General features: G+C 43.6%; 1 protein-coding gene across 1 annotated transcript in view; it reads left to right on the top strand.

The window, feature by feature from the left end:
- The window catches only part of POU6F2 (POU class 6 homeobox 2), a 501,377-nt gene extending 486,605 nt beyond the window's left edge, over nt 1-14,772 (top strand). Inside the window, exons 8-10 of the mRNA XM_055590763.1 lie at nt 1,014-1,182; nt 10,557-10,725; nt 14,230-14,772. Of these exons, the coding sequence (XP_055446738.1) occupies nt 1,014-1,182; nt 10,557-10,725; nt 14,230-14,734 (843 nt within the window). The 3' untranslated portion in view covers nt 14,735-14,772. The remainder of the gene's footprint in view (nt 1-1,013; nt 1,183-10,556; nt 10,726-14,229) is intronic.
- The last annotated feature ends 441 nt before the right edge of the window (nt 14,773-15,213 follow it).

The following is a 15,213-nucleotide window of genomic DNA, read 5'->3' as shown; positions in this document are numbered from 1 at the left end:
AAGCTGTGACTGTCCTCCTTTTCTCTCTCCTTCCTCCCTTCAGTCGAGGTTCTCACCTCCCAGAACCATAGCACTTTGATAACCTGGAAAGAAGTCATGAATACAATGACCACCTTCCTTACTGCACACAAGACTTAATGTGAATTCTGACTTGTGGCGCTGTGACTAAGAGCTCAAGCCCAGGGATCAGACTTCATAGGTCTGGAGACCAGCTCCTCTGCACCTGCCAAAGGAAGACACCAAATCCTTTACAGTCTCTATGCCTCAGCTTCCCTGGTGGTAAAAGAGGGGTCAGACTAACACCCACTCCACAGGCTGATATGAAAGTTTTAAATGCGAGGGCATGACCATGCCAAACAGAGTGCTGGCACAGTGTAAGAAAGTGACAACCAAGAGGGACAAATATCAATCGATACATTTGTCCTGACTGCCCCCATTTCTCTCTTAATTTCAATAGGATCTTAGAATTATTTTTCCCAGCTCCACAGTAATACACCCAGACTCTGGTTTGAGAGAGCAGGAAGTTCCCATACACACTCAGCCTAAATTGGAACTTTCCTAAAAACACCAGTTACATAAGACAAAATGATTGGGCACAACCCACCCTTGATCTTGAGTCTTGCAGTCTAAGTTGATGGCAGGTGTTATATTTTATCTATATGTACTCGAGAAGCCTGTCAAGCACCCTGGAATTGCATGAACAGGCAGAAAGAGTCCAATCACATGTGGCGGTCAAGAAATGTAGAAAACTAGATGCTTCAGCAAGCCAAGTAGGGAATTAATATATTTAGAAATACTAATAAAATGCCTGTCAAGGAAGCAGCCACATAATATATACAAAAAAAAGAAAGAAAGAAAATAAAACCCTGCCTGTTGTGCAGGGTGTGCATTATTCCAGAGAAGTATATATTCTTAGAAATAAAATGATTCAGCCCTGATAACATTTCTATTCCCTGGCATTTTCCTCCTAATTTTTCATGCCTTTGTGTATTTTTTTACATCCCTCTGCATAGCTCCACCAACCCTCCCAGACGTCAGTGGGTCAAGCAGCCTCCCAAAGCAGTCTTCTGCACCTGGCTCACAGCCAAGCATCCATGTCTCAAAGCCCCGTCCGGCAGGCTTCCTCCTCTTCCTCCTCATCCTCCTCTTCTTCAGCTTTGAGCGTGGGCCAGTTAGTCAGCAGTAAGTATCCTTTCTGGCTCGGTTAAATCATGGTGACCTTCTTGTTGCCTAATTGCAATGCCTCTCTCTCTCTCATCCCTCCTATCCCTTCCTCCCTCTCTCTCCCTCTGATCTTTCAAACAGAAGAGAAGTTTCCTGGCACTGGTAGGTCAATATTGGGATGAAGTCCATGCCCAGGGCCAGTGGTTCACTGGGGAAGCAGACACCTCCACACCCCATCAGTGAATGCATGGAGGGGCTGTTTCCACCCCAAGACGCCTTCTGATGGCGCTGAGTCAGTCTGGCCACTTCAGAAGGAAGAAACTGATCAGCTTTCAGGGCATGAGCCACATAGCTCAGAACTGAAATAACCAACAACAGGCACTCAGCCGGCAGGTCAAGCTGCTTTTCTGTGTGTTTGAAGTTCCTGCCATTCTATTTGTAGGTGTCAGAAGAAATAAAAGAGTGTGTGCCTATGGGCGGGTGGTGTGTGCACCGCGAGCTGCCCCCAGTGGCGCGAGGGGGAAGCTGCATGGGCTGGAATCTGATGAGAAACCTCTGAACAACCATTCATAAAATAACGTGAGCCTGCAGGTCTGCCTCCCTGAGCAGACCATGTAGACATATTTTAGAAATGGTAAGTGGCCCTAGGAGGAGACAGCGTATGTATCAGATGCAAATAGAAACATGTTGAGATGAATGTGACAATGACCTAATTTAATGTTAGTTGTTCACCTTTAGTACAATTTTTACCTGTATATAAAATCACAGAATAGTGCATGAATTATAATTCTCCAGGCACCAAAAACCCAACAGCTACAGGTTTAAAGGGCTACAGCACTGCAGAGGCATCTGTGGCACAAAACAAGGATATATGTGAGTATCTGTGTTTGGTCAAGTGTCATGAGTGACCTGTTATAACAGGAATAGTAGGGATTCTCCATATCATGGGCCGAGTCTAGAGATGCAAGGCAAAATGGAGGGTTGCCGTGTCTCCCTCACACACACAAGCAAGCCCCCCAAAAAATATACATGTACATATATACATACGCATGCATAAATGTATGGATGGCACGTGGTTCTGTCTTGCCGTTTGTCTCTAGCTGGGCAGAGAAGGATTAGCCTTTTTCAGAAATCAGTTACAGAGCTACTTAATGGACCAAATGAAATTTCATTTACACAGAGGCCAGTGGGACATTCTATGAGTATAATGAGTGAACCATAGTCCATGTCCTTCAGAGGAAATATTAAAAACTGGGGAAAAGAGACTCCTTTACCATAGACTCTCGAGGCAAGAAACTCCAAACTCATATGCAGAGCCTGAATGAGGTACCTTCTCTGGGAGATACGAGAAGGTCCAGGACTATACCTACCAGAGTTTGGACTTTACACAAACCCGTTGCTGTGCTTACGACTGCTACAAATTTTGAGCATGTTGAGCATTTTGAGCATAAACCCAATATAGAATAAATAATACATGGAACTTCTTCTGATACTAATTATTCCCCAGCAAACTTCCATTTAAGATTTCATTTGTGGACTTCCCTGGCAGTCTAGTGATTAAGATTCCATGCTTCCATTGCAAGGGGTACAGGTTTAACCCCTGGTCAGGGAACTAAGACCCCACTTGCTATGTGGTGTGGCAAAAACAATAACAAAAAAGACTTTACTTGTAAAGGAGTTTTCAAAGCACTTTCAATATTTTACCTATTTGAATACTCACAAAAAGTAATATAAATTATCATTTTCGGATACTGATGCTGGCATCAAATAGATCCTGCAAAATACAACCTATCTTATGTCAGAGAGGCCAGATTCAGTCTTAGTTGAGGACCTTGACACTCTATGACAAATCTCCTGGGAGACAAAGCCAAGATGATAACCCAGGCAGTCAGATTCAATGGGTCATACACATTCTACACGCCACTGCCGCCTTAAAAAGAGAGGACGCTTTCACATAAATTTTATCCAGTGCAATTTGAATGATAAAATACATCAAATCACCTAAATAGTCTTCAAGTAATTGTTAAATGCCTGAACCCATATCTTGTAATTAAAGCACAAGATTTTTCTCTGAGCCAATATGAAGAGAAACCCTAGACAACTTTCATATTTTGAAATGCATATTCAAGCATGCAATATGCATTTAAAATTACTTTTGTCTAAGATTAAACTTTGCCAACTTTGCAGATAGGCTAATGTAGGGAGACCCAACCCTATATTTCAGATGTAATTGTTATATACAGGTTAAATTATAGGAGGGGAAACGTGTTTTAGTCAGAGGATGTCAACTTAAAAATTTTAAATGTGGAAAAAAAACAACAACAACTTACTTTTTGAGCACCACATATATGTGAGCACAGGAATAGAAACAGAGAAAGAAAAAATAAGCAAGATGTGGTCCCTGCTGTGGGGGGAAGGTCATGAATTGATAACAAAGAAATACAGTTACAACAGAGGGAAATAAATGCTATGGTCAACATATGAATAAGGTCTATGGCAGTACAGTAGATAGTGATCTCAGTTTTGGAGACTGAGACAGAACAGAAGGACATCTGAAGTAAATAATCCTTCAATTAAGTTGGATGGTTAATGGATCAACAAATCCCTCCACTAAGCCAAGGCCATAGTTTGAACCAGGTCAAACTGGATTTGAACCTATGGTCAAAACCTTGGTGAGTGAACATTCCTAAGTCATGGTCAAAGTGGCCTGATGCTGGGCAACCTGCCATTGCTTCAAATGAATGGGAGTGGGTGGGGCATCCATAACCTGCCCTACTCCAGGCAAAAAAATACAGAGTTAATACCAAGCATGCATGCATGCTGGGCTTCCCAAGTTGCCCTAGTAGTAAAGAACCCACCTGCCAATGCAGGAGACACAGGAGACTTGGGTTCGATCCCTGGGCTGGAAAGATGCCCCAGAGGAGAGCATGGCAACCTACTCCAGTATTCTTGCCTGGAGAATCCTATGGACAGAGGAGTGTGGCAGGCTACAGTCCGTAGGGTCGCAAAGAGTTAGACATGACTGAAGCAACTTAACACGTACCCCCCATCTATTATCTGCAGAATAAGGTTGAACAGAAAGTCGTTTCAGTCATGTCCAACTCTCTAAATCTACGAACTGTAGCCCACCACGCTCCTCTGTCTATGGGATTCTCCAGACAAGAATACTGGAGTGAGTTGCCATGCCCTCCTCCAAAGGATCTTCCCAACCTAGGGATGCACACTCCTTAAAACATCGGCATTCGTGTTCACAGCACTGCACAGCCTGCCCTGTGTCAAACCTTGCTCAGTCTCCACCGTCACCAGGGGTAACTACAGGTTCCATAAGCAGAGCTATTGGAAAGTCTAGAAGAGTCAAACAAATGACAAAGTCCCAAACCAACTTAAGATTTACACAGTACTTTTCAAAAACAAGTAGACATGGAACTTTTGTATTCTTTTCTGGGTTTGGTTTGGCCTGTAAACTCAATTCTCAGCAAAAGGACTGAGAGCTAATATTAAAAAAAAAAAAAAAAAACCCAAACTATAAAGTGAACCTAAAGATGCCTGGTGCTAAGAAGTTTTTTAAAAACAACAACACAAAAAAAGACTGTCATTCATACCATTCACACCTGAAGACTGAATTGTATCTGCTTTGAAAATGAACTTTTCTTGCTACACAGAAGTTACAATATGGTAGTACTGGATGCCGTAAAACAGCCCTGGTTCCTTTGTGGACTCTCTGAAGTTTGCATGTTTAAGGATCCCAAACAACTAACAAACTTAAAAAAAAAAAAAAAAAAGATGCCTGGTGATAGCTACGGCACAGTGGGACCCGCGATTCATTTGATCAATTTCACGCCATTTTCTACAGCTCAATCAAGTCACCACATTGTAAGCAGGCTGTTCTCCCAAATTACATTGCACATTCCCAAATGGTTTCTTATGTCTCAGAAATATTTGGTAAATATGCCCATTTTTTGCTGTGAGAGTAGCACTAAAAAGCAGATGGATATTTAAAAGGCAGTGGATTCAGACTTGGCACCTTCTTTATATTAGATGTGTGTTTCTTCTGTAACAATCCCACAAGCAGAGAGTGTAGAAGGGGCGTGTGGGTGGAATGAAACTGTTGGACCCTTTTAGTAACCCCTTATACTGATGTCCAAGGGAACAGTTGAAAGGAGCTAAATTTTGAAAATTAAACAAAATAACCATCCTGGCCCATCCTGAGCACTCAGTTCAGTATGCGCTCAGTGACCAAGCAATCCGATTCTACAGAACAGGTTCTTTTTCACACACTTTGCATTTAGCTCCCATGAAAATCTTTTATTGTTCAGCCCATACATTCCAGACTTGGGAAATGTCATCATTATACTTAAGCGTTGCTGCCAACAGTCAATGCCAGGTGAGCCAATCCCTCCATAGGCTGATCTTCTGGCTCCTTTAGCAAGGCTCATTCAGGATGAAGCCTGGAAGTCTTTGCTTTCTGACTCTATTTAACACTGAGTAGGCCAAAAAGTTCGTTCAGGTTTTTTCATTAAGATGTTACAAAAAACCTGAACTTTCTGGCCAATCCAATGTATTGCACCGACTTAATATGGAGCAAACTTCTGTAAGAGATGCATTTGCACTTCCTTCCCAATGCAGAGAAATACCAAGTTGGGTTTCCCTAGAGCTGGATTCAAGGTTCTGGATTCACTTCCAGGGGGACCTGAGGGTTCCCTCTGAAGTCCCCATCAAGGAGGCCTGAGACTCATCCTTAGAATTAACCCAACCTCCGCAGAGCCAGGAGAAGGAATGACACGATGGAGAAAGGGAAGCCAGACTGCCTGATCCCAGGGTGGACTGTCAACCTCTGGGCCAGATTGAGAGCTACAATGACCTTCCCTAGGGAAGCTTCCATTTACCATTCACCATTCATCCTTCATTTCCTCTCTTCAAACAGAAAAGCATATAACCATTAATGAAGAGAAACTGTCCAACAGTCCAACAATGGAGAGAAAACCTCAAGCACTTAAAACAGAAACTTTGGAACCAAAAAAAAAAAAATTGCATTAGTTTTTTTATTAATTCAAAACATGTTATGGATACCATCTAATGCATTCTCCCAATGCGGGAAAACAAGTCCCACATGTTGCAATAAGAGAAAACTAATATTCATCCATGCAAACACTGTCTTGCACAAGTCTTGGGATCCATGGAATGAAACCATCATAATACATCTGCCATCTGATTTTTATGGATGAGAACAATAATATAAAGAAAGCCAAGCAGCTCACCTCCAGCAATCAACAAATTGCACAAACAATGAAATACTGATTTTCCCTCCCCGGGCCTTTGTCCAATAGACCATCACCTGTTTCAATTTCACCATAATTCCTATCTTATCAGCTCTCTAAGTAGAACCAGGAAAAAGACAAGAGTGGGAAATGGGTGAGACGAGGAAGAAGATGTGATGAATGTTTGTTTGGGGTCTCACAGAAGTCTGTGGATTCAGGGGGCCAGGCACCCATCTCTCTGAGCTTTTTAGATAATACGCACAACTGGTCAGTGCAAGCAACTAAGAAGTCATAGCTTTCTTTTCAACCCTGATTATTCTCAGCGATATGATCAAGAGCACCCTGCACAGTCACACACAGGGATTTCATGGCTGGTCTCAGGTAACTAGTAAGGAGATAAACAATAAAGGCAAGGAAGACATAAGCTGGAAGCGTCTTGCACAAAATTGCATCTGAAATCATAAACCTGCCTGGTACTGCACTGCCAACTCAGGTGGACCCTGGGACTAGAGTGGACCCTGGGACTAGAGTGGACCCTGGGACTAGAGTCGACCCCAGAAATCCTTCCAGAATAACTCTCTTGCTTCCCGTTGGTCTAGAGATGGGGCTAATGTAAGGCAACAAATTTACTTCCCTACCTAGCTTTGCTCAGAGAAAAACTCTCTTCTCATCTCCAGACTCCACTGGCCACCCAGCCCACTGACTCCCAGACATTTGTCACTTGCTATGAATGGTGGAGCCGGAAGTGGAGGCAAGGATGGGGCGCCTACTGAGTAGTCCCTCTGGCCCATCATCTTATAAGGTGGTAGAGATCTCTGTGGAGTGGAACCTGGTGAATAATGATGGTTAAGCGTCGAATGGAGCCATGCAGTGGATGCCACATCCAAACTTGGACTGTCCACAACTACAGAGAAACCTTCTGACCCTGGGGTCAGTATGTCCTCTGCATCAGAGTTGACTATGGTACCTGTTAAAAATGCATGTCCCAGGTCTTAACAGGTGACTTCTGGACCTACTGAATTAAGAAAACCACTGTCCTGGGGTCTTCCCCAGTGATCCAGTGGCTAAGACTCTGCACTCCCAATGCAGGAGGCCCCGGATTTGATCCCTGGTCAGGGACCTAGATCCCACATGCCACAACTAAGACTCAGACCAGCCAAATAAATTAAAAAAGAAAGAAAGAAAACCACTGTCCTAAAGCCGTGTTGTTACAAGAAAGTGTTCAGCTTCCATTTCTTTATCCTCAGTTTTGAACCTCCACTGCTCATACTTGCAAAGCCACCAGTTCCTCTTCCTTTTCTCTTGGAGAGAGCCTAAGTCCCCTCTCCCTGTGCTCCTGTGCTGTTCTGTACCAGGTGTCCCTCTCTGTTCTGCACCAGAGCTTCTCGACTATTGGTTTACTATTGCCTCCTCCCTCCACAAGGAACTCGTTTAGACTTTTCTGTCCTAGCTGGCCCCCTTCCTCAGTGAAATGTTAACACCACAAGTGTGTCACACACTGGCTCTGTTCATGTACCTCAGCCCTTTGCGGGAGTGCAACAATCGTGCTACCTAAGACTTTTCCACCTTCCCCACTGCCACCTCAGAACCAACTTCCACCCCCTTGGGAATGCATGCTCTAAAGGCAGGGTCACAAGACAGGCTCAGCAAGGCAGAAGGTCCGAGGAGGGCTGGAGGTAAGGATGCAGAGGAGCTGAACGGACAAACTGAAGCAGGGCCAGCTGACTGATTGTGTCCAGGTGTAAGTGTGGACCTCGTGGACCAAATCTTCTCACATTTCAAAGAAAAAAATGACAAATCTAACTTTTTCGTTCGAAATCTCCCAGTGTTTAATGTTGTCAAGTAATCCCCCCAAATTGTACGCACTCAAAAAGCTAAGTTTTCTTTGCAAGATGTTCATTTGCAACTCCTGCTCTAGGAATTTGTAAAGGAAGAAACAGCAGAGGTTCTAAACTGCTATGTGCATGGACAGGACTTCCCAGAATCCTTAGCAAACCCTCCCAGCTGCTCCAGGTGCACTGCGGGTGGGAATTAAGATCCAGAGGGCAGCCCTCACCAGGCACAGCCTAAAAAGTCTTCATTGACTAAGTGATACCAGGCTTCCGGGTCAGTTGGGAGAGAAAAAGCGGGATTATAATTAATCTCAACAGCCAATCAGTTTTATAGTCATCTTCTGCCCTGTCCATGGACATAGATTTTCTTTATTCTAAACTGAAATATTCACCACTCACAACACAAGCTCTCCCTCCCGCTACCAAGCTCCCTGCAGGCCCCCACAGTGCTCGGCTCTTCCTCACACCCATGCCTGTCTGTACCCTGCTCCTATGGACCAGAATATTCTCTGAAAACTGCCCACTGGGTAAGACCCAGATGAATCCTGTCTCCTGTCCCCTCTCCCTTCTCTTAAAATTTCAATATGGGTGCCACACTACTAGTTCTTAACTGTAGGCAACCTGGTATTTTCCTCTATTTCTCATTCATAATGTTGAGCCCCAACCCCCTGTAGACAGCAAACTCCATAGAGGCTGGACCTGCCTATTCTCTTTCTCTTGCTCCTTCTCTCCGCTTATTAGGATTCCCAGGAGTCACTTAAAAAATACTTAGAGGGAATTCCCTGGCAGTTCAATGGTTAGGACTCTATCTACACTTTCACTGCTGTGGGCCAGGGTTCAATCCCTGGTCAGGGAACTAAGATCTTGCAAGCTGCACACCCAAAATCAAAACAAACAAACAAAACATAAAGAAAGAAGTAGAAATATTTAGAGACTAAAGGCAGTGATTATACCACTTTTCACACATCTTTCTTCCATGAAATTATGCTTAGTGACATGTGAAAATTCTACAGGACTTTGTTTTTAATGAGAAGATAGGGTACAGTGTACACATTCATGACTGATTTTACTGACAGATTCCATTTGCCCTGTAATGTGAGAATCTATACAGGAAGCTCCAAGTCCCCCACAGATGTTAACATCTTTATTTCAGGGTTCTTGAAAAATTGACACTGGGGGTACAAATGTTTGTTTCTTTTCTTGATAATAGTAGTTTCTATAACCCTAAACCCAGACTGATACAGTCCACCCCAGTTCCTTAGACAAGTCCTGGAATGGACTGAAACTGGTGGGTGATTGTGCAGAAAAAGGAAAAGAAAAACTTTTCACCTAAGTCCAGGGGAGAGGTGAAGAACAATAGAGTCAGCTTGCAGGGAGAATGGCTTCACTCCAGGAAGGATGGAGCTGCACTTTGAAATCTTCCACCATCCCCAATTCATGCTGTCTCCAGCTTGGTGTACGCTTTCATTTATCCAGGGATCAGTAGCTGGGGCTGGGGGGGTCGGGGGAAGAGTTTCATTCTCCAGCTGTTGTGTCATTTCCCTTGATAAGTCCTAAATTGACTGCGTTATCTGGCACCAAAGGAGCCTTCCTGCGGTGGGCATTTTTTATTATGTGCCCTTTCAGGGGACAAAGACATCTGTGTCAGTAAATTGCTATGAGGTGGCGGGGGAGGGGTGAGGGACAGTGTTATTCCCACAGCTTCATAAGTATGCTCTTCTTAGCAGCTAATGTGAACACAAGAAATTAGGCATCTGTTAGCCTGGCTGCAGTGGTGATCAGGTAAAGAGAAACACAAAATACTATTTTTCTCCAAGGGCAATTTTTAGCACTGAACAGTCCAGTTAAGACATATCAAATAGAAATCTTTTCATCTTTCTATTTTTGCATGATATCTGAACATATTTATGGGCAAAATGGAATTGCACTCCCCCATAACTGGTGTGTCGTAAACCCCATCCCCACCCCCTGCCCTCTGCCGTCCCCACCACCTCTGCCCCTGGCACTGGTAGCATTTGCTAAGCTCTAAGGAACTCACTCTTGTATTGTAGAAGTGGCTGGATGGGTTCACTGTGGTTTTCATCTGGGACAGAGCTATCTCAAAGGATGATTGGTGCCGGTGGAAATGAGTTGAGGATAGGGGCTTGAGCTCCACTCCAGGGAGACAAAGAACATTCTGCCATGTGGCTTCCCCACCGCTCTGCTATTATAAAACAAGCCACTTTCTCATCAGCCGTCATGAACACATAGTACTCGGATGTGCGTTGATGTATTGATCCTGTTTTTAAAAACATCTCCACAGATCCTCAAACGGCTGCGGGTGAGGTGGATGGGGTTAATCTGGAGGAGATCCGAGAATTTGCCAAAGCTTTTAAAATCCGGCGCCTGTCCCTTGGCCTGACCCAGACTCAGGTGGGCCAGGCCCTCAGTGCCACAGAGGGCCCCGCGTACAGCCAGTCGGCCATCTGCAGGTAACCCGTGCTCGCATGCTGTCACCTCTCCCAGCCGGCCCGGGCCTCGTTTGTCCTCTCGGCTCAGCTTTTCTTCTTCGGGTGGGCAAAGCTGGAAGGGCAGAGTGTGGGAACGAACTTTCGGGTAGCTATGTGTTGGGATTGGTGATGTTGATGGAAATGAAGTTGCTAAAGCAAATTTGGGGGGCTGGCTTGATAATGCCCATCAACTCACAAAGAACTTCCAAGGTGGTTTCATTGGAAATATATCTCCCATCGCCGGCCCCCACCCCTCCACGCCCCTCGCCGGGGCCAGAGGCTTCCTTCAGGACCCACAGCCCTACATAGCTGAGATTCACTGTTTCCTGTCTGTGGACTGATGTTCTAAAGCTGCCGGTCCCAGATGGTGTTAATACTCTCACCATTTCTGCTTCAGAATGGCTTTCTAGATTTTCTAAGAAAACACGCCTTTAAAAAAAAAAAAAGAAGAACCATCTTGTGATCATGAAGGATTTTTCTAACTCATCTCACCAGACACAACTTTAAAAGCATATTTTAAAAAAGAAGCAGCTGCTTTACATAGCTCAGAAAAGCATAGTGCGAATTTGGCCTAACCTAGCCCACTCCCTCCCCAAATTAAATACATAAATGACAGAAGCCAGCCTTGGTTGTGTTCGAGTTGATCTGGGTCAAGCCGCCAGAAGCGGACCCCGCGCATGCATGTGTGTGTTGCACTAATCCCATGTTTATGCATGAGGTAACAAAGGCACTTCAGTAAGAGCTTTTTCCTCTTGGGCAATGTCTTATGAGTCCTCCTCCATCAGGAAAAGCCAAGAAACCAACTCTAAACTCATTTAAGTGGATTTTGTTCTTGGTGATCCATGAAATGCTGTCTTTTTATCTGCTCTTTATACTTTTAATGTATTCCCCAAAGGACGGAAGTGTACTTTTCCTGCAGTTTAAGACTAAGGTTATAAATAACATCAGTATGGGGTAGTAGCTTGCAGCTCACATTTTGCTCAATGATTTTCCATAAAACCCATTGATTGTTGTTAAATACAAAAAGCACCATAGGATCCTCTCACTTCTATGGTCTCCCCTACTGTTTTTTCTTATAAGATACCTCCCTGTAGAAAATAACCTTTATTCAGTCTATACAAGGCTACTACTGCTGGGAAATTTGTTTCCAGGCTTGTATATGTTATTCCAAACAACATGTACCAAAGCATCAACACTAACAAGCAGCATCAAATGATATGAATACTGTTGCTCCCTGTTGGGAAACATTAATTTTGTTTCATCTCGACAGGCTGGTGATAAAGGCTGCCACAGGTTTTGAAGCTGTTGCCCATGTACTATTGTTGCTAAAGTCCTCTTTGGCTTATTTTTAGTCCTAAAATGCAATTTTCTTCTCATGGTTGAAGTGCTGTATAAGGTTTTCACTAACACATGTAGTATTTCTTGGGCATTGCCAATCAAATATGTTGATTTCTAAAATATCTTTTGGAAGCCAAAAAAAACTATGGCTGAAATGAAAAGGTGACTTGGCGGGTATTCACTGTTTAATAGAAAATGGCAGATGGGGACTTTGGGGCCCTTTTCTAGCTCTTAGTGTTTCAACAGAGTAGTTTTTAGAGCTAACTACCAAGGGGGGGGAAAATGGAAGTCTTGAAAGAGACCAAGATCTGACAATGGAACAATTCCAGTTAATTTAAAGTGTGGGGAGGACTCTGCATCTGCACACGCTCTAGTGTCACTCTCCCCTTATTAGCTGCAGGGACTCCCTAAGGCTTTGACAAATGCCCCCACATCAGAGACACAGAGGAAAACACACCATCAGTAAACCGGACATCCTTATCACAACCTTTATCCCCCATCCCACAGTGCTATAAAGCCTGTTGTCATACTATCAAGACTTTATCTTTGGGAGTTTTGCAGCAAATGATGGTCAGGTGTGGTATGTGGCAAATGAACGCAACAATGAGTACTTTAACAGAACCTGCCACAGTGAGCGGCTCATTAAATGATAATAAATAATTAGTTCATTTTATAGTGGAAGCACTCTAAAAGCTCTTTCCTCTTTGACCAGCCAAAATTTGGGAGTTTTTTTAAAATAAACAACTTCTTGATCTCTATGTGAAAGGGAATGCTACAGGAATCACATTAAAATTTGATACTATTGGTGCTGCTTATCACAACATAAGATATCTAAAATGGGATGCCAAAAAATAAGATTAAGGCACATAAAGGAAGCCTATCCTTTTGTGTCCTTTTGCAAGCATTCTCCTAAAACATGCTGTGACAAGAGCAGGTTCATTTTCACTCTATGAAAACAGTCAATTGTAATAAGATGCACTCTGCAGTCAGAAGGTTGTTTTTCAACAGCATTGCACTTGAAAAGATAGAGGAGAATGCTATGGATCCAAAGTTGTCATCCTGGAGGGCTGTGCATTTAGTATCAAAATAAACAAACAAACAAATAAAAGGAATGGGTACTGTATTTCATTGAGAGTGTGTATGAATTTGATACCAGAATGACCTCTTAAAACACTGTATATAATTTTGTCCAAGATGCTTCATATTTTTTTAAGTCAGTGTTGCAAAGAATTGCTGATGGCAATTGATATATAGAAGACCTCATTTACAGAAAATGATATCATTCAAGTACAGTTTGCAGATATAGCACATTAAACACAGCTTGATACCCTGGTGCAAAAGTACAGCATTACACTGGACGGTGTTGAAAGGCCTGAGGTGGCCCTAGCACTTCCAGGGAGTGGGGGTGTTCATAGTAATTACAATGTGTCCAGCTGTTTGAGTCCAACAGTAGAGTAACAAGGGGTTATGTTTTACCTTTAAAGGGAGCATGTTGTTAACTTACATTTGGTGAAAATTGTTTGTTACCAGAGAGAGACAGAGATGGGAGGAGGCTTGGGGGAAGAGAAAGAGATTAAAATGAGACACAAAACAGAGATGAAAAGAGAATCATAAAAGAAACGTGTCCCAGTTGCCATCACTGATGATTAGAATGGATAGAACGTTTTTTATCACCAAGTCAATGGCGGGGATTGAAGGAAACCAAATGGAAAACATACAAAGAATCATTTTAAGCAAAAGAACATGACAGCTCTTGTCTTTGATGTCACTTCCTGGCATTAATTTTTGCCTAAAGGATTCTGAAGTTTGGGGGAATTGGTGCTGGGTGGATTCAAAGCAAAGCTCAGATCTCAAGCATTTGCAGGAAAAAGATCCACGAGTGGTTTTTTGTTTCTGTCATGGTGGCTGCTGTGTTGTGCTGTGTCCACCCGTGCTCACCTGGTCCTCATGTGGGTGTGCGGGCTGCATGTGGGGGGCATGAAGCATGCAAGCAGTGGGCGCTGGCTTGAGCGGGGTGGGCTACCTTGCAGCTGGCTGCTTATCTGGAGTGAATTCGCTCTGCCAGTCAGTCAGGCAGGCAGGCAGGCAGAAGGCCCACCCTGGCAGAGGACTCAGTGTAAGACTGTTCTTTCTCAATTTTCCCCCCAGACACACCATCCTGAGAAGCCACTTTTTCCTACCACAGGAAGCCCAAGAGAACACTATAGCTAGCAGTCTGACAGCCAAACTGAACCCTGGCCTTTTGTATCCTGCCAGGTTTGAAAAGCTGGACATCACTCCTAAAAGTGCCCAGAAGATCAAGCCGGTGCTTGAGCGGTGGATGGCTGAGGCTGAGGCCCGCCATCGAGCAGGTATGCAGAACCTGACCGAGTTTATCGGGAGTGAACCGTCCAAAAAGCGCAAGAGGCGCACCTCCTTCACGCCCCAGGCCCTTGAGATCCTCAATGCCCACTTTGAGAAGAACACACACCCCTCTGGGCAGGAAATGACCGAAATTGCCGAGAAGCTGAACTATGACCGGGAAGTAGTTAGAGTTTGGTTCTGCAATAAGAGGCAAGCCCTGAAGAACACGATTAAACGCTTAAAACAGCACGAGCCGACCACGGCGGTCCCTTTGGAACCCTTAACAGACTCGCTGGAAGAAAATTCCTAAAGAGACACCCTCTCAAAATCAGAAAAAAAAATCCACGGAAACTAAACTCCACCCTTGGGACTTTATCCCATTACCAACCCCTCCCCACAAAAAGAAAAAAAATTACATTAAAAATAAATTTTAAGATAGCCCCAGTCATCACCCTTGTAAGTAAAAGACTAAGAAAATTACCAAGTGGACAGGATGGTTTATACACCTCCATGGGATTTTCCAAAAAAGAAAAAAAGAATTTTTTTGAAAATTTTTAAACAAGGAGTACACCACATTGCAGGTGTCGGGAGGAGGATAGGTCCCTCCCCCACCTGTCTCCCCAAAGCCAGTTTTTTAATGGATTTAAAGCAAACCAAATAACCACAAACTCTTTTTCTGTACATTATGAAAATGTGAACACATTTTAAGGAAAAAGAAAAACAATTAAACCAAAAAAGAAAAAAAACACCAACAACAAACAAATGAAAACTTTTCTCTGTTCAAAGCGA

The sequence above is a fragment of the Bubalus kerabau genome, chromosome 8 (genome assembly GCF_029407905.1).
Source record: "Bubalus kerabau isolate K-KA32 ecotype Philippines breed swamp buffalo chromosome 8, PCC_UOA_SB_1v2, whole genome shotgun sequence".
Lineage (NCBI taxonomy): Eukaryota > Metazoa > Chordata > Mammalia > Artiodactyla > Bovidae > Bubalus > Bubalus kerabau.
This window is presented reverse-complemented; position numbering and strand designations above follow the sequence as displayed.